The 22,361-nt window shown below is 38.3% G+C and overlaps 1 protein-coding gene across 1 annotated transcript in view; it reads left to right on the top strand.

Moving 5' to 3' along the window:
* Positions 1–22,361, top strand: part of LOC108897341 (VPS10 domain-containing receptor SorCS1) — a 44,925-nt gene that overhangs the window by 15,399 nt on the left and 7,165 nt on the right. The window contains exons 3-23 of the mRNA XM_018696918.2: positions 1,279–1,378; positions 1,613–1,771; positions 3,195–3,268; positions 7,470–7,534; positions 8,091–8,209; positions 8,550–8,639; positions 9,510–9,689; positions 11,416–11,562; positions 12,978–13,080; positions 13,402–13,478; positions 14,090–14,181; positions 14,340–14,447; positions 14,765–14,882; positions 15,036–15,169; positions 16,236–16,349; positions 16,641–16,812; positions 17,076–17,262; positions 18,090–18,223; positions 18,324–18,447; positions 19,200–19,312; positions 20,226–20,360. Of these exons, the coding sequence (XP_018552434.1) occupies positions 1,279–1,378; positions 1,613–1,771; positions 3,195–3,268; positions 7,470–7,534; positions 8,091–8,209; positions 8,550–8,639; positions 9,510–9,689; positions 11,416–11,562; positions 12,978–13,080; positions 13,402–13,478; positions 14,090–14,181; positions 14,340–14,447; positions 14,765–14,882; positions 15,036–15,169; positions 16,236–16,349; positions 16,641–16,812; positions 17,076–17,262; positions 18,090–18,223; positions 18,324–18,447; positions 19,200–19,312; positions 20,226–20,360 (2,545 nt within the window). The remainder of the gene's footprint in view (positions 1–1,278; positions 1,379–1,612; positions 1,772–3,194; positions 3,269–7,469; positions 7,535–8,090; positions 8,210–8,549; positions 8,640–9,509; positions 9,690–11,415; positions 11,563–12,977; positions 13,081–13,401; positions 13,479–14,089; positions 14,182–14,339; positions 14,448–14,764; positions 14,883–15,035; positions 15,170–16,235; positions 16,350–16,640; positions 16,813–17,075; positions 17,263–18,089; positions 18,224–18,323; positions 18,448–19,199; positions 19,313–20,225; positions 20,361–22,361) is intronic.

Genomic DNA, 22,361 nt, shown 5'->3' with positions numbered 1-22,361 from the left:
TTTTATTTGTACCTGAAATGACACACTGCATCTGTTTGGAGTCTTCAGAGAATTCATAAATGAGTTCGACCTCTCTAGTCACAAACGTATGTAGGATAAGCTACTGTACTGTTTGGTTGAAATAGCTGTTAAAGAGGTGTTGGTCATTTTGGAGGATTTAGTCTATGGTGCTTTTGGTCAGGTGTTCCTATTATTGTGTCCACCCCATTCAAATAAATGAGGGTCAGCTAAACAACAGACACACCTCTTTGTGTGAAGCAAGTTCAACAGTTCAACAGCACTACAAATTACAGCCTCCAAAATGATCATACAGTTGATTCAACACATCTTTAATACAGTTTTGACATAAACTCGACATTATGACCTTCGTGAAAGTAGAATTTATTGCCGGACTGTTGTATTAGACTGCATTAGAGTTAGCTAGGTGTACCTAACAAACTGACAGCTGAGTGTGTAACTATAAAACATGAAATATGTCCTTAATTGGTGTAATAACAATGTTTTATGGTCATTTCAATATGTTCTCACCTTCATCAAATGTGCAGGCCTTGTTACAACTGCAATACTTTGTTATGTATTGATTTTTAATATGGTCATAACATCACCAACATCGATATACCAAGGTTAAATAAAGAATAATGACTACATATTTCCCAAATGCTTTTAACACTTTAAAAGCAGAAAATCTTATAAAAATAAAAAACTCCAGGAATCTACAAACTTGTTTATTGTGCAGTATAAAACATTCCATTATTACTTGTTTCTGAAATGTCACCAGGCAACAGATATACTGATAACTATTTTCGTGGCACTGCATGACATCTAAAATGAAATATGAAAAGGAGTGCCAGTTTGGAGGACAATCAGTATTTTCAAGTTTATCTCTGCTTTTCAAAAAGTCTCAAAAACGCTGCCGTTGTCAAGGTTTTTTTTAGCCAGCAGGTAAATGTCCTCAAATCGTCAAATGTCCTTCCATTTGAGTTATAAAACATGAAAATCTCAAACCCCAAAGCATCAATGATAATAATAATAGTAATAGTAACAATGATAATAGCTCATCCCCTCACCATGCATGCCACACAGGATATTCTTGTTTAGTTTGATAATTAAAAAAATATTCATCCATCTAGCAAATTGCCTCATGACTTCTGCTGTTGCAATTTTCTGCTTGCCTGATGTGCTTAATGATACCATCAGCATCTTAACTAGTAGGTGTTGCTCCATTCTCCTTTACTCTGCACCACAACCTATTCACTTTATCCTCTAATTGAATTTTAGGTCAACTGATTATGGGACCACATATGAGAAACTTAATGAGAAAGTTGGACCAAAAACCATACTGAGCTACTTGTATGTGAGTCCGAACAACAAGAGGAAGGTAGGTTTCCACATGCATGCCATGAAAAGTCAAGCTTGTGCTGAATAAATCTGTCAATTATTATTACAGTGTAGCAGAGTTATTATCATTTACACTACATAGCAGCCCTGCAGGAGCCTGCACCATGTGTCTGTTCCAAGCAGAGCATTGCACAACCACACTTAAGCCCTGTGGAATGGATGCTGTCAAGGTGGGCCGCTGATTCTTCCCGTCTCCTTTCTTGTCTTGTCTCAGATCATGTTACTGACCGACCCGGAGGTGGAGAGCAGCCTGCTCATTAGCCTTGACGAGGGGGCGTCCTATCAGAAACACAGCTTATCGTTTGATATCCTCAGCCTGCTTTTTCACCCCGAGCAGGAGGACTGGATCTTGGCTTACAGCCACGACCAAAAGGTAGCGTGTAGCATGTCAGGTGGCATGAAATAGTGGGAATAAAAAAACAGAAAATGTGACATCTCGATGGAAATGAGGGTTGTTGTATATGGTTTACTTGCTCCTTATCATGCTGTTGTTAGCTTGGTGTAAGGGTTCTGCCAGATTGTTTTTCTGTTAGATTATATATCACAAGCCTGCTGGGTCACAACAAAAATAATATCTTTATAAAATGATACAAAAGATAGATTGTGGTCACAGACAAAAGCATTCATTTTGATAATAGTGTCTAGCTTTTAGAACATGGTCCTCATGAGCAGAGACATCTGCCACTTAAGCCAAGGCTGCAGTTGCCAAAACAGAGGCAGCTGATCACCTGCTCCTGTAAACAAGTCATAAGGTCTGCCTGCAGAGCCTAACATTGAATGGATGTGTCCTAGACAGCGCAGGGGAAAGTTAACAAGGGAGACACACCCAAACAATTCACAAGCCTCACACACACACACACACACACACAAACAATGACGAGCATAAACACACACCCTTCATTACTGTGTGTGAGAACCCTGCTGTCTGCTTCACTCAACACCACAGACATCAAACCTCGGCCTCCCCAGCCTGCTACTGGAAGACTTGATTTTCAGAGAGAAAAACAGTCAAGGTCTGAGAAGTGAGATAAATGGTGCAGGGAGGAAGATGAAAGCTGAGTTGTGAGCCATCGACGGGTCAAAATAAAGACGCACTAAAGAAGTTTGCCTTCAGGTCATTCTGTACGTCTGTAAAGCCACATTCCATCAGGTTTTTTTTTTTTTTTTTGCCTTTTATCACTGCTAGAATAAAATTAATCACAGCTTGGTTTCATTTTACATTTATTGATTGTCTGTCATGTCTTTTAAAAGTTGTAAGCTCTCAGATAAGTCGAAATGATGTTGCTTATCCTTGTAAAGCTCTGAGCTTAAGATGCTTGCTGCTCGATCATTATGGCAAGATGAAAGACCATCTGAATGCTTGGACACGAGTGTGATACAATGACAGTTAAATGGGTGGTTTTATAATGCCAGGCTGAAATCCTGCTGAGTTACTGTAAGGAGATACTTTGAAGGCCTGTTTGTGTCTCCTTCCTTTTCTTTTCCAAGGCATCAGAACAAATAATCTTCACTATTTTCTATTTTATTTCAAAAACCTGTCTTCAGAGTATCACCGTATTTTTATAGGAATTGATGGATTTTCTCATCAGTGATGCACTTTCACATTAAGTATGTGCTCAGTAGTGCAATATTCAAAAGAAATCAACACATTGATGCTGCAAAATCTACAACTTTGACAGCTACTTGATAATACAGCTGTACATAAATCTTGAAATAATTCCCTTGGATATTCTGACTCTGAAAATTATTCTCTCTACTGTAACTCATTTGCTTAATGCATTCCTCTCATTTTTCAGCTCTATGTCTCTGTTGAGTTTGGGAGGAGATGGCAGCTTGTACATGACGGCGTCGTCCCCAACAGATTCTACTGGTGAGATCAACAATCATTCATTTGCAGAGCGTTTGTCTTTCTGGGAGTGAAAATGCTGCAATATTTTGATATGCTTTAGAAATTAATAATAGACGGTCGACAGAATACAATTATACATCATTGCATAAAACTGTATGCACTTTTAGCACTCTGTTCACAGCAGTAGTACAGAGGGAAATACTTTCACTGTACACATTTTCATGGTCTGTAAAATGTGTTCAGATGATTTTTGCAGGAAAAGTTTTCTCAGATTCTGTACACAGATGATGATGAGTAAACCGTGACCAGGGCACTGACTCATACTGCATAAATGCATGTTTCTGATCAGTCAGCATCTCATTTACAGTAATAACATGAACACAGAAAAGAAATGTTACTGAGTCAGATTTGAACCTGTTAACAAGTCTGGCATGCAGAGTTTCAATTTTAAAAATGTGGTGAAATGTTTTTTTCTTTAAATGGTAACGTGTCAGTTACAGTCAGTGGTGGAAGGAATACTCCAATCCTTAGTATCAATACAACAATGTGAAAATACTAGTAAAAGGCCTGCATTTAAAAGTTTATTGAAGCAAAGGTACTTAAGTATTATCAGCAAAATGTACTTAAAGTATCATAATTAAAAGTACTTAACCCCTCTGACTTAGAAATGATGATATATAACATTATTGACTCATCAGTATCAATGCATCATACAGCGTTTTACTGTTGTAGCTGGTTGAGGTGGAACATTTTAACTACTTTGTGTATAGTTCGGTAGTTTAGTCCACTGCATCCCTAGAGGTTAGATCCCTATAATGGGTCACAAGATAAATCTGTATGATCGTGAGGTGATTGATGAAAAAGGAAAGCAAAAAAAGTCAGTGGTTCTTTTGAGTTATTTAAATGAAATAATTTGAGAGGTTTAGAGAGGAAATGCTAACATTTGAAGCCTGTAACGTGCAAGGAGTCCCCAATCAGACACTGTTTTTTGTATTGGCTTTTGTGTTGTATTTTATAAGCTTATCACATGTTTTTTTTTTAATGTAAAATCTTAATTAGAAATGTATCTAGTAAATAGTCATCAGATAAATGTAGTGATAAAAGGAACTTTCATTTTCTCTGATATGTAGCAAAGAAGAAGTACGAAGTAGCATAGAACTACTCAAGTAAAGGACAAATATGCCAAATAATAACTGTGCTTAAGTTCAGTACTTGAGTAAATGAAAACATCATTACACATTTAAATCCCATTGTTTTTATCACTGCATTCCAAACCAGGCTAGGTTTATGGGGAGGCAGAGCTCTTAAGGATAAATAATGTATGTTTTCTTTTGTTTTTTTATGTAATGTACTAAGCCTCTAGTTTACAGATGCAGATTAATATTTGATCTGGTGAAGGCAGTCTGCTCATGGTGAGGTAGCGTTGGGATACCACAGTGTATCAAAATGAATCATATCCAAACATTATCCATCAGTCTTTCATTTATTTTGTATGACTCCTGATGTATATTGCACAGAATCAGGACTGATAATGTAGCAGTGAGCTTCTGGGCGTCTCTTTGAGTGTTTTAGCATTATTAGCGGTTGGGTGCTGGTGCAGGGATTATGGCCCAGGATAAATCCTTAATTTCTAATGGTTTTTATAGTTGTTGGCTGCGAAATCCTTTTCACACTCTTATCAACAGAATTAAAAAACATAACCATGGATTAATCAAGGAAGTTGGAGCAACCTACAGTGGAGAGATAGGCTATGTGTGTGTTTTTGTGTTGGTCTGGGAAAACACAATGAGTCAACATGTTAATAATTTTTGTGCGAATAAAAATTACTTGAGGGAAGCGGTGAGGACTAAGGAGATATCAGACAAAAACAAAGACTATCTCTTGTTTAATGAGGCTGATATTTTTATCCTCAAAGGAATGTGGATGTATGAGGTTGAAGAATAATCATTCTTCAGTGGTGGCTTTTTTTTTTCTTCTGATTTATACAGCAAAACAGCTGTGGTAGACTTTGGGTTTAGTGTACAGTTCATGGCTGAAACATCTGCATTTAAAAAAAGGTGTGCATCACATAATTCCACAGCAGCGACTATAAATGAGTGTCTATTGGTGTGTGCTTAGTTAGGTATGTTATTTATTGCGTCATGATGCACATGCACATTTCTATCCCTCGTGGACTCCAAAAATACAGTTGCAGCAGTGAAACATTTGTCAGACAAGAGCATAAATTCTGAGATATGATATTACATTGCAAACAAAGAACTGCTGTCCCAAGCTCCACAAATAAAATATGTGACAAAAACATTCAAGGCTTTTATAATCATCCACCCAGCCAGAACTCATCAGAAATGCACAAAATTGTAGCCCTTAAATCACTGTATAATGAGCAATAAAGCACAAAATGTACTTCATCGTCAGTCTCACCTAAATCACATAACAAACAAAGCCTTTTCTCTCCTGTCTCTGTAGCTAATGGTAATGTACCCAAGCTCAACTGTGCACACAGAGATCTCTGACTCCAACTTAAATTCTGCTTCACATAAGGCTTTACACTGTAGTTGTGATTTAGGTCGTAATTTATTTTTGTGCCCAGCAGTAACAGGCCTTTCTTATCATATTTGCACAGAGCATTGTGCTTCATGATTACACTGCAACCTGTTTGACAAAATAAATTCAAAAATAAAGATTTCATCTCACGAACTCAGGGATGTCCATGCAAACATTGTCATTCAAAGATCTTTCTAGTAAACTCCTGTTCACATGTGAGGTGGATATTGTCTACATATACCATATCTTTAATATAAGTATGTATATTTCTGATTGTTATTACCATTACTGTTGGAGACAATGTGCTAAGTAAGGGCAGTGGTGTCTGAGATATCTTTAGCAGCATCATGAAATTGACATGACTTAGAAGATGATCAATCAGAAAGAGATATTTTTGATATTCAAATGTGTAAGAACTCCATTTAGTCTTCCAGGAAATAAATCAAAGAAAACATGTCGGGACAAAAAAAAAAAAAACACATCAGAGATTCACCATTCCACACATCCTGCAATGCTCATCTTATCTAAAAAATAAAAAAAAAAACAAAATCTGACAGACATGATTTACAAAAACATGTTAACATTCACCCTCGGCGGACACAGTGGTATGTGTTAGTTATGGGAGACGACAGTGTAACATTGCAGGGGTTTATTTAAGAGTAACGGCTGCTGCTCACTGATAGAATTGGATGAAGTGTTTGACAGAAAGTCCATTAAAAGAGATGGAGCTTTGAGGCAATTACAGACTGCTGAGGGAAGCAGGACGGGGAGCTTTTTATATTATAGTTCAGACACGGTATGGAAAATGAGAAGAAACCCATATTCTGTCACAACAGCTGCTATTAATACAACAAGTGGTCACTCCTGTCGCTCTGCACTTAACAACTATCATGAAGAATCTCTATTTAAAGTGAATGAAATGGCAAAGTACACCTTACCCATAAAGAGCAGCACGGGTCAAATGTCCATCAGGCCAGTTTTTATAGATAAGGTTGTTGTATTATTGCTCCAGAGAGGACAGTAAAGATCCCAGCTGCATCCCTTACACCCCATGTCCCCTTACAAATTCAAAATGAAACTCTCATGTAAACCACATATATTAGATTTATAATAATGGAAAAAGAAAAATTATTACTGTGAGCTGTGAATACTTTTCCCAATTTTGATTTTTGGTGAATGTGATCTGTAGTGTGAAGCACTTTGAGTGGTCGAAAAGACTAGAAAAGCGCTATATAAGTACAGTCCATTTACCATTTACCACCTAGTTTTTAATTTAGTGATGTTTAAATCTTTCACTTTGTAAACACTTATAACTAAGCTAAATCTGAACCTGCAAAGAGCTGGTGTAACCATCTCCTTGAGCTGGAAAGGCTTTTAGAGGCCTTCTAAAAAATAAAATACAACAATTCATATTGTAGTGAAACAATTTGAGAAGGCAAAACAGTATCTGAGAAAAAAAAAATCTTACAACTCATGCATACAAGTAAAGCTCATGTTTTGAACAGGCCAGAGGCTGTGATGAGGGGCAACAAAAAAGCATTGTTTCATTTTAAGGGGTCACAAGCCAAGAAGGTTGAGAACCACTGACTTAAATGTAGTAAAGGATGTTATGATGTACACAATGTCACTATTAATAGACATTTTAAATAGAAAGCTAATGTTTGTCATGATGTTACAGGTCCAGACTGGGTTTAGATAAAGAGCAAGGAATGATTCACCTGGAGATCAGCGTCTCTGATGGACGTGAGTAAAAAAACATACTACTAGTTAAATCACATCCCTCCACTGTATTAATGTATATTATCTCTTATTGAAATGAGACATCTTATCAAATTACATTTTTGCTTGCTTTGTCGTAACAGCTTGATCTCAAAAAAGTGGTTTAGAGATTACTGCCTTTTTCTTTTTTTTCACTGTCCGTACTTAAACTCCCTTCCTCATTTGAACTGGCTATGTGGAGACTCTTCATGTGATTAAGCTAATTCATTTTTCAAGGGCCAGGCTATGACTTGGCTCTCTTCTTGGCCACGGCGCAGTGAGGGGGGTACTTCCATAAGGCCTCGTGTGTTAATGCCCTGTCCCTGGGGAGACCGCCTCATTTGGCTGACGCTAACAGACTGGGACAGCTCTCTCTACTTTATCTATTAGTGAGAATAAGGATTGGCCTCCAAAATTTTGCCTCTGTGGCTCACTTAATACCATCAGCATAAGCAATGCTAAACCTTGATTGTGGTCTACAGAAGGTTGTTTGTTTCTCTCTTTGTCATATTTTTAGCACTCGTTTCTTGCTTACCCACAGGGTCACAGTACATAACTTGTAAACTTCAGAACTGCTCTGATGGAAACAAGGGCAAGCCTTTCCCTGGATTTATCATCCCTAATTCCCTGGTGGTTCAGGATGAATACGTTTTCATCCAGGTGGGTTTTTATTGCAAGGTCTGGCTTCATTAAAAGACAATTAAAAGCTGTAAAACCGCTGCATTCAATCGCATCTTAATGTACAGTCATGTTTTTCATTAACTAAAAGGGGCCATTATCCTGGGAAAGGATGGCATGAAATTGAAATCACGGTGTTGTGTATTATGCTAGAGCTCCACTCTGCCATAATGCACAACACCCTAATTACCACAAACCCAGAGTTTTGATAGTGGCTTAAATTGTTTGATACATGCTGCTAGCAATCAGTGTACACAGCAAGGTTTATGAGCATTCACCTCAAATGTGATGAACTGCAAATCACACTATATTGCTTTTCTAGGTGCCAATAGGTGGCCAGTCTGTCCATTATGTGTCCTATAAAAGAAACTCTTTCTACCCGATGAAGCTTCCCAAGTATACTCTGCCAAAGGTAAGACTGCTGGAGAGGGTGCTAGTGTTGAGCACATGCAGAGCAACAAGCAGCAGAACAAGTGCAGCATTAATTTTGCTGTGAAACACTCTGTTTGTTCCTTCAGGCTACTTTGTGGTGCCATGATGACTTACTGTGGGTTGATTTTTCAAATGGTTTTAAGTAGGGTTGTTCCCAGTTAGTCATAATACTCGCTGACAACTCCATTAAATTGTTTTTCCCACATTATTACCCTTTGAAAATTGATTCAGTTTTGCATAATTGTATCTTTAGATCTTGTGTTTATTTAAGGCCCACGCCTGTTTAATCTGTTGCCCTCCCGTCTGTATCAAGAGATATTTACTTAAAAAACTGATTCAGGAACTTTTTGAAGCAGAAAGTCTATTTGCATTTGCACAAAACAGTGTTCTGCACTAATTTCCATTTACTAAAGGCACAGCAGGGGGTCTTAGAGGTTTGAGAGACTGTGTCATAACAACAGGAGAGATTTAGTGCCCACAGTGTTGTTTCGATCAATCTAACCATCCATCCATCCAACCATGTATACTGTCAAAATTTCCTTGAGAAGGACACACATCCTTTTTTTCCCAGGCTCTGGAGATGGGATTCAGTCAAATTAAATGGAGCCTGTCCTCATTTTTAGTGCATGGCGTGAAACGCCTGAGGTCTAATCGCTGCTGATCCTGACCGAATGCTGTCACGAAGTGACGAATCGCTAGCTTGCTGCTCAAGCTCTGTGGCGACTATTGTACTATGGAGATTCACCCTTTTTTTGTTGAGAGAGCTCTTTTAAATCAGCTCTAAACCTTGATGGCTGGTTAGTTGTCTAATCCACACAGTTACATCTACTCATGAATTCCCCATATGTAGGACTTGCAGATAATCAGCACCGATGATAACCAGGTGGTGGCAGCGATTCAGGACTGGCACCAGAATGACTCTTACAACCTGTACATGTCTGAGTCCAGAGGCCTGTTCTTCACCCTCATGCTGGAGAATGTTGTGAGCAGCAAAGGACCCGAGGGCAACATCATGATAGACCTGTATGAGGTAGGCAGCGACAGTGCTGTTGGGGTGATGCTGTCATCTGTTTGCATGTTTTCAGGTTATTTGGATTATTCAGGCATGTCGAGCTGGAACAGCTCAAATCCCTGGCCTGGTTTTGTGACTGTTGCAGTTTGTAGGACAATGCATCATGTTCAAGTAACTAATTTGTGCAATAAATTAGTGCGATCATACACACATGCAAATTTGTTTTCTGTCATGCAAAATTCTGTACTTTTTGTGTAATTATACACTCATGCCTAAATATTCTGTGTGTTCCAGTTCTGCCCATACTAGATTTATTTTACATTTAATTAGTGCTGAAATGACAGAAATTAAAGTAGGAACAATTTGAATAATTTAGTAAACATTTAAAACCATTTTTCAAGCAAAAATGCACTTGCTGGTTCCAGCTCCACAGCTGTGAGAATTTGTCATTTTAAATCATTACAAACTGATTATCTCAGTGTCTCACCTGGAGTTGTGAAACATTGATTAACTAAATAATCAGTCAAAAAAATATTTTGATTTTTATCTCATACCTTAATCCATCAATGTGTATACAATTTTTATGCCTGCTTATCCTGTTCAGGGTGGCTTGAGCCAATCCCATGATGCATTGGTCATGTACAGACTGCAAATCACATTTCCCATTCACATACAATATAGAGTCTTCAGTTTACCTGACATCATGTCTTGAGAGGACACTGAAGGTAACATGGGGAGAACATGCAAACAATAAGACCCCATTCACTGCGTGTAGCTAAGAGCACCACACAGATTTAAATTCCTGGTTTGAGAGCTTTCTCAGACAATAAAACAGAATCTGACAGACAGCCTAAAACTTCCCTTAGAGTTCTTCTTCTTTTTTTTTTGAGTGTTTTCCTTAAATGTACCCTGCGCTCAGATGTCTCGGATGTCCTCGCCATAATGGAACAGATGTTGGTACACTGCATTTTATTCCACAGCATTTAAGTGTCTCTTTCATTGTAGCTTCCTGGCTGTTTTTATTATCTTTTCCATGTGACATTATTGTGGCAAAGTGAAAAAAAAAAAAAAAAATTAGTAAGTTCAGTCTTAAGGTGATGTATGTCTATACACAAGTAAACACTGGTGTCACTTACAGCCCAAAGTCACGGTCCAGGCGAAATAGCAGCTTTAACTTGTGCCCTGAACACGTTGTATCTGTGTTGACAGATGTACTGTGAGGTCGCAGTGACTGCCCATGTATGCATCACTCCAGATTATCCTCATCTGCAGCCAGCAGTAAAAGCATAACACTGTTAACAAACACACACCTCAGATAGCCATCAGCAGCGGTTACTCTCACTGCTCACTGACCTCCGCACACATTGAACGCTGAGAACTATTTAGCTGCAGTGACCGTCTGGCAGACGCTGCAAGACGGTCATTCCCCCCGTGACAAAGATTTGTGCTCTCCAAATGGAACTCAAGTGAGAGCTGCATGTATGAGTCTCCATCTCTGTGCACATAAATACAAAGAAGAAGAAATATCTCAGGGCTGCGCCATATGTTGTTTTGATTCTGCAGAGTCCTACAGATGGTCCAAAATAGTGCTCCCTGTCAGAAAAACTATCACTTTCAGACTTCTCTTCCTTGCCGAACTAGGCCTTCAGCTTTACTTAAGTTTGAATAATTTAGCACATTTTTTTCCTTCCTCTCTTTTTTGTTATTTTTCCCCCTACCCGCTCTGTGTCTCTCATGTTCACAGGTTGCTGGGATTAAAGGGGTGTTCCTGTCAAATAAAGTTGTTGAGAACCAAGTGAAAACTTATATCACATACAACAAGGGGAGAGACTGGCATCTTCTTCAGGCTCCAACAACCGATCTCCAGGGAAACAAGGTCTATTGTGAGCAAGTAAGTGGGCCACTGACAAGCAATAGATTTGGTTATTTGGATTTCCATCACCTGTTCGAAAAAATACTACACTGAATCACGCCATCTATCATGGTCAGAGGCTGTAAATAAATTTGTATCACATCAACACGGCTCAGAATGTGTCAGTAACTGAAGAGACCTTTTAAATAATTTAACACTGACAGTGCAAAGTTTGTGTCACTCACATTTTTTTCTATTTTGGCAAACTCCACTCGTCTATATCACACTATACACACTTTAAAAGCAACACTTAAGTTATTTCCACATAATTTTCCCTTGTGAATCTAAAAGTAGCAATTTATTAGATTAATACTTTAAAATTATTTGTATATGTAGCAGTGGTAATGGTAGTATGTCTGATTTTATCATAATATATTGTATCATACTGCATTATACATTGAACATACTGTATTATAACCACTGGAATAATTTTAGTGACCTAATAAATTAGGTCAGAAAGACAGTTATGCTACCATTCATTATTGCAAGATTGATCTGAGTTAAAAACATTCTTGAGCATGTAAGTATTTTATTTCAAAGGAAATGTTTGGTACATGGCAGCAAGTACAGCTTTACATTATCTCATTCTCACAGGAGGAGATATTACTAAAAGACATGGTGTAGGAAGTAGAAAATAAAGTAATGATAATAAATCAAAATAAATGTAAGGAGCACAAACTAAAGCACCCAGTCCATAACTGAGTAAAATAAAATGGAAAACAATCCTACGCACACACACAGGAGATTCTGAGCCATAAATGAAAGAGTCTAAAAAAGGTCTCACGAACATGCCCTTTAATCTACTGTGTATACACTGGATGCTGTTTCTGCCATTGCATCTACCAAGTCGATTTAAATCTGGATCTTTAGTGGTTTTCCACTGTCCAAAAAGTGATTCAGGAAGCTGTAACAATACCAACCATAATAATAGAAAATACACATTTTGATATATTTGGTATTTGAGTCAACATAAGTAAGTCAATAGTTCTGCACTGAAGCACAAATCATGTTTTATCGGTTTTGTTCTATGAAGACTTTGTGGTTTATAATAATATCTATCCAACAGTTTGTTTTTTGAAACTTTGCTTCTTTAATGTATTTAGTTTTCCACAAATGCTGAGGCATTTTCCATGCTCACATTCTTGTTGCAGATCTTGCTTTCACATTTTCCATTTTAAGATTTTTAAATATGTTCAAAGAAAATGTATTTATAACATTTAATAACCCTCAGCAAACACTTTATTCATGGTTAACAAAAAAATAACCTATAGCGATAGCTTCACAATTAATTCATGACAGTTTTTATGATGGCTTATATTGTACGTGACCCAGGTCTGTATCGAACCTTGCATTTTCACATTCTGACTCAAACTAATCTCCTTTCTGCTCCTCAGCCGTTCTGCTCGTTACATCTGCACCTTCACGTGTCGGAGAATCCGTACACCTCGGGAAACATTGTCAGCAAAGACTCAGCTCCAGGAATCATAATAGCATCGGGTGAGGCGATTATTTGATCTGCACTTTGATTTGCACACCCATACTGTTGTTTACTCTGAGCCCTACTACTGCTCCTCGATTATATCCCTCCAATCAAATCTGTTTCTTTGGTTCTGTTCCCAGCACTGTCTTTCTCAGCTGACAGCAGTTTACAAAATGAAATGAAATCAATCTTTCCTGCACATCTGTTTCATGTTACTTCAATTTATCTTGTATCTTGAATAAATAGTCAAATTTCAGAAAAAGCAGCTACACTGATTTGCCTGTTTTTAAGTGATGTGCTTTAAAAAATGAGGATGCTTTTCTACTTTTTGTATTTAGGTGTGGTTGGACCTGAGCTGACCACTACTAATGTCAGTATTTTCATCACATCTGACGCTGGAAACACCTGGAGAGAGGTACAGTTCAATGACTGTAACACTAACACTGGGTGTAAATGTTGTGATACTGGTACCTGCACAATATCTTGCATTTCTTCACCAATACATTACCTTGCTGAACATGATCACAGAGAAAACTACTGTGCTAACTGTTGTCTTTCCCTTAAACTTCCTCGCAATTTAATACAAAGCAAAATGAAAAAAATATGACTTTAGTCAGACGTTATCTGAACAAAGAATAAGAGAACAAAACTAGGAATCTGGTATTTAATGCCAACTTTCAGTTCATGGTGCCGCAGTCGTAGTCACAAAGAAATAAAGAACTGAGGTTTGACACTCAGCCTTGTGTGAGACATGTGCATCTCTGATCTGTTAAACAAATAAACCAAAAGGAGCATACAGATTTTTGCCATCGGCTTAACACTCCAGATATCAACAAAGACAGCGAAGCTTGCTCGATGCTTTTGTTTATTCGCACAACTGAGACTCTTGTGTAAAGAACAGTTGTGGTTTCTCTCTACTTGAGTGTGTAGGTGTAAGTATGCATGTTCCTTATGTTGCATGCTTTGTGTAGACTTGAATTTTTCTCTGGTGAGATTTAAAGCGAAGCTGACCAGTCCTGTCTGCAGGTTTTTCAGGAGGAGTACAGTGTGTTTTTCCTGAATCAAGGCGGATCTCTGGTGGCCATCCGACACACACCTCTGCCAATTAGACACATTTGGTAAGGCTCTCCAAGGATACATCACATCTTTTTTAGAGACTATACTCAATCTTCAAAAACAAAAAGTAAGACTGCTTCCCTGCTGAGGCTTTTCTAACTGAATTCAACTCTATTTGTGGCTGGTCTGTCTGTGATCCAACCATTGTTCTCTCCCTCAGGCTGAGTTTTGATGAGGGCAGAAACTGGGACAAATATAGCTTCACCTCCTCTCCGCTCTATGTTGATGGGGTGCTGGGGGAGCCCGGAGAGGACACCCTTATAATGACGTAAGATGTGAAGGAACATAAAGGGCTGATGTGTTTCTATTTTGTTAATTACTGCACTAGTTAATTATATATCACCCTGATGAAGACTTAGAAGTGTACATGAATATTCTTGAATTTATTTAATGTGGTTTTGAAAGGGTTTCATAAGTCCAAGACGTAGAGGAGTTTCTCAACCCGCAGAGGAACATTGATTAAAGTCAGTGCATTAGGATTACCCAAAGTGGAGTTACAAGGTTTATCAGACAAGTTTTTTTTTAATCCTCTCAAATCCCCATAGCCCTTTATACCAAATGTTTTTGACCTTGTTTTCTTTTCAGAATATTTGGTCATTTCAGTCATCGTTCCGAATGGCAACTTGTCAAAATCGACTTCCGGTCCGTTTTTCAACATCGCTGCACATCTGAAGATTATCTGACATGGCAGTTACACAGTGAGGTAAGAGGATCTCTGCTGCTTGACTGTTGATAGGATGAACATTCAGTCATTGATTAAACTCAAGTGAATCTCTTTGATTCAGTCACACAATAAAAGCAATATGGTAAAAAGGGGGGGGGCTCTGAAATATTTATGATGCATTATTCATCACAGGGGGAAGTGTGCATCATGGGAATGAAGAGAATCTTCCAAAAACTGAAAGCAAACGTTCGATGTGTCAAGGCCAGAGATCAGTATATTTCCCAGATGTCAGACTCTTGCCCGTGCACAGATGCAGATTTTGAGTGGTGAGTTCCCTGCTTTGCAGCTACTCTTTTCACTTCATTAAATCCAATGCACAACATTTTATCAATCTCCAGAGGCAGAGACTGTGAAGCAAACCTAAGGCACAACAAGAGGAGTGAGGAGACATATTTTATAATTCACCACTTGTTATTCTTATTTCTGTTATATTTTTGTCAACTTAGGAAATAAGTTTGTCTCCACCATTTACAAAACATGTTTTAACTCTTGGGGATGGGTAACAATTAGTCATCTTATTATAAGATTACAGGTGTAATGAATATCCCAGTATTAATAACAACATCTTCTCATTTTGATATATGAGACGTGGCTATTAAATAATAAGACTAATACTGGTTCAACTTGAATTAGCCCAGTCTCATTAAGTCTTGTAATTTACTAGCAACACCTCTTGTTATATTTAGAAAGCAGAATATGTGAAACAGTAATGATCATGTTGACACCGTTTAAAGATTACAGATAATATTGCATAATTGCTCAGCAGTCACTGGTCAACTATGCGATAGGAGTATGCTACTGCATCTCTCTACTTATATCAAGTGCACCTGAATGAGTTTGCATAATAACTAGCACTAATGGTTCACTCTACACTCTATTATAGGCTACTTCTTTATGTCTCACAAGTATCACTTCAAGTCAGAACTTCTTCTACATCACTTCACTCTGTCTCATACTTTTCTTTTATCTTTCTGTTGTTGTGCTAATTGATCAACACTGACCTGTATATTACAAGCGTAACACAGCTTTACTACTAAAAGACTCATTAAACATTCCAACTTTGGCTTCTGAGACTTACGCTGAGCATGATGAAAGACACATGACAGATCCCTCTGACTTTGCCAAGGTATAATTATAGTGTGTGTAAACACGAACAATTCTCTTTCTGCTTCAGAAGTTTGATACATAAAACATCAAATCTCAAAAACTCTGGGCTGCTGTGATTCTGTTTGAGCTCAGTAATTATATTTGATATTTTAAATAAATGATAAATTAATCTTGATAACACCCCCATGTATCTGTTTTTTGTTCTTGTTATTCCAACTGAAACAGTGACTACGGGTTTGAAAGGCAGGTTGACGGGAGCTGCACTCCGGCTTTCTGGTTCATTCCTTCAGCAACATCTAGAGACTGCATCACGGGGGAGAGCTTCCTCAACACCACAGGGTACACCTGATTCATTTGTATTGACATGAGAAAAGGGAGTAGTGGTTGCACAGTTGCCTTTGGTTACATTTAAGCTCAACTCTCTTGAAAACCTGCTATTCTCTGTGTTAAAAGGGTTGTTTGTGTACTACACACTATCCACGAATGGATGCTAAGCAGCTGAAAAATGACAACATGCACACATATAAATGTCTTCCTGTGTGTGCATCTGTTGTATTGTTACACATACAGTAGTCTGTTCATTCATGTCGTGCTCCTCTTTGTCATTTTGTGGTCTTTAATGAATTCCAGATATCGCAAGGCTTTGTCTAACAACTGCACTGATGGAGTTCTGTTGAAGTACAGCCCAAGGCGGCAAAAGTGTCCCAGTCAGGCCCCCAGGGGCCTCCAGCTCTTCACCAGTGAGGGCACACTAGTGGCAACAGTAGGAAGGAATGTCACCTTCTTGGTCTTTCTGGAAGAGGTACAGCCTTCACTTAAAGCAACAGTAGTGTGTACCAGGCTGCATGCTTTGTCTAGTGTGCTATCTGTATATCGAGATGCTGCCAGACGTAGCAGGAGGCTTGGGCACCAGCATATCAAATAAATATGCACTGACATGATTTACCACTTGACCTCGTTCTTGTAGATATTATGGAAAATGCACTCTGTTATGTGTCAGTGAGGGGCACTGACAAACAATTGCAGCTACAGCATGAGTGACAGTATTTTGTTTTGTTTTTGAAGGGTCTTGGCTCCACGACGAGTATAACAGTGGACTTTGGCGACGGGACCGCCATATCATATGTTAACATAAGCTCCATCGATGACGGGGTCAAGCATATGTACAGTAAAGTTGGCATCTACCAAGTTTCTGCTACAGCAAGCAACAGTCTGGGCTTTGACAGGGTGATACTCTACCTCCACGTCTCCTGTGAGTGGAAAAAAGCGTCACTTAAAACCTGCTGCTACAAATTGTATGATCAAAGATTTTTTTTACGTACAAATATGCGATGAGCTTTTCTTCCCTCTAAAATACATGAGTTATTGTCAGTATTATTTTGATCACTTTTTTAATACTAATTTGCCCCAAGTGTGGTTTTAGAAATAAAAGGGTTTGTGATTATCTGTATAAGTGGTGATTAACTGGTGTGACAGTGCTTATTATCTGCTGCATAAGAATCTGAACTTGTTAGAAACTAACTGTATTTTGGTTAATATCATAAAGTGACTACATCATAAGCGGTCTTCATCTTTTATCACAGTTAATAATAGACTGTGAGATTCAAAGCCTTCAAATAGGTCAAAATACTTCAACTTGTTGGCTGTTGGAAAGAAAAAGTAATACGCAACACTTGGGTAAATGCGCTCACGACTCTTCTGTAACTTCAAATTGCCTCATTAAACAGAGACTCCATTCAAATGTCACTCACCCTGTGTAGGCATAAAAGACGCATGTTGTTTCCTCATTGGCAGAGAAGAACAGTAGCGGTCAGCTTGGATTCAGCTCATTATAATGGCTTCCAATGGTGACATTTTCATGGCAACTGAAAAAGCCTCAAACTATCAGACACTTGTCAAACAACAACAACTTTGCTGCTGTCTATCTGTGTGCTTCACTGTGTTCCAGACAGTCACTGTTGTGCCAAAATATGGCTAAATACACGGCCTCTGTTGGAAGTTTGAGCATCAAAGAGACAGAATATTTAGCAATATTTATTTTAACAAAAGGTGTGAATTTCTGGTGTTCTCTCTCTAAAGGTCAACTTGAACAGGTCCTGCTCTCAGCTCCCTCAGTGGTCGTCAAGAACAAAGCAGTGAATCTCACCACAGTGTTACGCCCCAGCAATGTGGGAACAGTCATCTATTACTGGTGGTTTGATAACAAGACAGAGGTAAGCCTAAGTTTTGTTTTCTCTACAACACTGCCTGTTTACTGAGTGACGTGACAGATTCATAAGTCACAGTACATCTCTCTCTGTCTCTGCCTTTTAGCCTGTTGTGACCCTGGATGGAGCGATGTCCTTCACTTTCCCCAAGGAGGGAAGTCACCGTGTCACTGTCCAGGCTTCAGCTGGCAACACTGTCCATCAGGACCAAATGACCGTGGCAGTTTATGGTGAAACATATATTCTCATTATATTTTATTCATCTCACTTAAACAGCGTCTTAATATAATACACTGAAAAGTGTGGAGTCAATTTTCTATCTTGAGGAGTGAATTCATAAATGTTGTGGAACCTGTGAAGCTTTTTGACAGAAACAAAAACCGTATGACAGGACCACTTACTTGGTTTTTCCAGGGCTTTCAGCTCGTAACTCTCTTGTCTTCATCTGTGGTTGCAGTTTGCTCAGTTGTTTTGGAGATTTAGTTCCTTATTTAGCTTTATTCCATATTTATGTGATGATAGGTTGTATTTGGGGGTGAGAATGTAACCACCACTCTCAATTGCAAGGCCATGAGATGTGTCTGAAAGCTCAAGTAAGTGGACCTTGTAATAAAAATGTTTTGTTAAGTTGATACTTACATGGTCAAGAATGAACATTTAAGCTCAACTATGAGGCCTTTTTCTTTTTTTCATCTGTTTGTGCATTGACTGTAGTTTGTAATATCACACACAGCTATTAACTGAACATCTGCATTTATGCATAAAATCATATTCATTGAATGTATGTAAACATTTTCTTTCTTTCTTTTTAATTGTTATTCTACTTGCACAATTAAGATACAGAATTGACTTTGTGTAGGCGACCTCCATAATAAAAGTTGGGGATTATTTGATAACTAAAGTGGATTATTGTGAAGAGGTATCCTACATAATTAAGTTAGAAAGTAGAACATTAGCTGAATTTAATTTCTGACTATTTCAGATTATTTCCGGTCACATGTGTTGGCCTTTTCTTCTAATTTGGATGAGCTGAACCCCGGGGTGTCAGAGTGGAGAGAGGACATCAGCAGAGTGGTGAAGAGCTCCATGGTTCAGGTCAGTTTTCAAGCTGCGAGCTGGTTTTATAAAGACCGTAATATAATCAGAAATTAACCAAACTCCAGAGGACCTCATTCAGATTCTGCCAATTAGCAGCTTTGTGCCAGCCTGGAGAGAAGAAATCAAGTTTCTGAGTGGCGAGCTAATAACATTTCCATTCTTGGTTATGCTGCATTTGTAATGTATGCGTGTGGTCTTGTGTCAAGTGTTGCACTCCACTACATGCAGTGTCTTTAACCTCACTCGCTGTGTAATTAGTTGTTAACCTCTACACGCTGACATACCGCATCACCCAAAATCATTATTACCAGTACAGGCTTTCAGCTGAACCTGTCAAAACACTAAAGGGCAGTAAAAGCCCTGCTATGACAGTTGCCATTTGCTCTCTAAAGAAATGAATGCCATTGCCTCGAGAGAACACCAAAATCTCAAGTTAAGTGAGCCCAACTGTGGTTAAGTACGCCTGGTTTTCCCTCTCAGACACTGCAGAGATGTCAAAAAAGCAGCAGGTTATGTAAAAGACCTGGATACTGAGCTCTATATATATCCTACAGTAGCCCTCAGTATGAAACATTCACTTTGACCTTCTGTCTTGTCAGATATTACCATGGTTTACACCAGGAAACTGACAGCAGACCTCTGGTTACGGCATAAATGCACTAAAAGCCCTGGCCTTTACCAAAGACTGTCAAATTGAGCTTGCATGTTTCAGCTGATCCGTGCATTATATCTTGACAGTGACTGGTACTTAGGCAAATGATATATGAAGCAGAAAGCCGACAGTATTTACTCATTAACACAGGCAACCCCCGAGAATCATATTTCAGAGCCGAAGCATTGAATACCACCCTAAATTGTGTCAATTAAAAGCCTTTTTAATGAGGTTTTGTTGTTGCTGTTGTTATGAAAGGTCACAGGAATCGGTGAGGATCAGCTCCTGGTCACAGTGCTTCCAGGTTTACCAACCACAGCAGAGATTTTCATTGTGCCTGAGAAGAGGTCAAGAGACGGGGCCACGGATGAAAAGTGGGTGCACCTGGATCAGGTACTGTCTCGTCAAATCATTTTAATGGCCCCTGGCAGATGCTCTCTACAATGTTGTTTTCTATGATAATTAAAACCTCACAAAAGTAAACCGAGGATGGCAAGAGACTGTCTCTTGAGAGAACATCCCTGGAGAACATGTTCTTTTACTTTAGAGTGTCACACAATGCTGCTGAGTTATCACTTTAAATTCTATTGATGTGATAAAAAAGGGACATATTTTATGTTTGAACATGTCTCTCATCAGAAGGTTGCATCTTGTTTTGCAGCCTTATTATTATTTCTTTTAGCCATATTTTCAAGCTAAATGAGTGTGTTTATGCAGACGACACACTACAGAAAGAACGTTTTTCAATGGCATATGTAATAGGTTGCTTATTAAGATGAAGGTCAGTTTCACTTAACAGTTTTTTTCATTGACAGTTGCAGTCCAGTCGTCCTTTGTTGGATGGTTTGAAACCAGTTGCTTGATAGCTTTCTTGTTAGCAGTACTAAAGGATATTCATCCTGTGCCTTTGAGTATATGCAGGTCTTCACCCTGGTATAATGTAACAAGAGAGTGATGAACTTCTGTTCCAGATATTTTCATCTCTTTAGAAATCTCTTGAACAAATCCACACTGCCTCCACATCCTTGTATAAATTTTGATTTTAGTAGTTACTGTCTGGCTTTCTGGCCTATGTTAGTGCAATCATGCTCAGTTATCTCTGATTATTTCTCCAATTTCCAATTGACAGAGACAGTGGAGTTGTTGGTCAGTGTTGTATAATGTGATATTAAATGTTTGTTGTCTGTAATCTTTTGTGCTTTAGCAAATATATTACCAGACTGGGTTCACTATCTTTGGCTCACTTAGTTTCTTTACTAGATATCTCTTGATTTTTTTTTCCAAGGTTACGTGTATTCAAGAGATGTTTCAAAGAAAAGTTAACTGCGCTGTTTGTGAACAGCACAAAGTATGTATGCACTGTGATCAAAATGCAGTGAGCAGATACAGGTACTTGCACAGATATCTCTCTCTTTTATCGCTGACTACTTCAGGAGTTAGTTACCACTGTTTCTGGTTTATATATTTTCTACCTCATTTATTGTCTCTTTTTTTGAGATTTAAAAATCTCTCATACAGGAGGCTGAATGTCAAATGAAATTTGCATCATCACGGTTCACATTTAAATGTTTTACATTTAACATATATTTCCCTTTTTTCTTACCTTTCATGCAGCCACTGGTTTCCATTCATTTCATTTCATTCTGGTATGAAAATCAACTTGTAGAGTCTTAAGCTTGTTTAGGTGAGGCAATACATCACAATGAGGATCATGTCAGCATTTATTTTTGTCAAAGTTACATTATCGTTGCATGGTAACACAGTTTTAAGTGCAGCTTGATTTGGAAAGTCTGCACTCCATTGCCATGCAACAATAAGGTTAACTTTGACAAAAATAAATGCAGACATGATGCTCACTGTGATGGATTACTGAAGTCAGCCAAGTTTAAAGTCTCTGCAAATGTATTTTCATACCACAGTGAAATGGATGGACCCTGCTGGCTGCATGGTAGGTTGGAAAAGGTCAGCAATAATGAAGACTGTACATTTTTGTAGTAATTGGGGTAAAAGATGCAAAAACCTTGGTGTGGTCCATTAAGCGAACATACAGAGAACAAGAGAAATATGTTATAGCTCCACTGTTATTATCATGCAGACACATAGGATCTCATCTTATATAGCTCTGCAACAATTCCCTCTCATTTAGTCTCCAGATTCTAGAGTAAACCTCTCTGATTCCCTGTAGAGTTATTCAATCAAAGAACTGCTTATTAATTCTACTATATTCATGATTTTCTAATGGTTTAATCAGGCAATACAAACTTCAATTGTTAATTTAGGATCATTTTCTTTGCCTCCAAACAAAAAAAAAAGAAGAAAAAAACACATTTTTATTTCCCCAGATTGAACCAATTCTTCACAGAAGCTCAGTCTTTCTGAAATAAGATATTGTGT

Source organism: Lates calcarifer, linkage group LG16_LG22 (genome assembly GCF_001640805.2).
Source record: "Lates calcarifer isolate ASB-BC8 linkage group LG16_LG22, TLL_Latcal_v3, whole genome shotgun sequence".
NCBI lineage: Eukaryota > Metazoa > Chordata > Actinopteri > Centropomidae > Lates > Lates calcarifer.
Note: the sequence above shows the minus strand (reverse complement) of the source record. Positions and strands in the feature narration are given on the sequence as shown.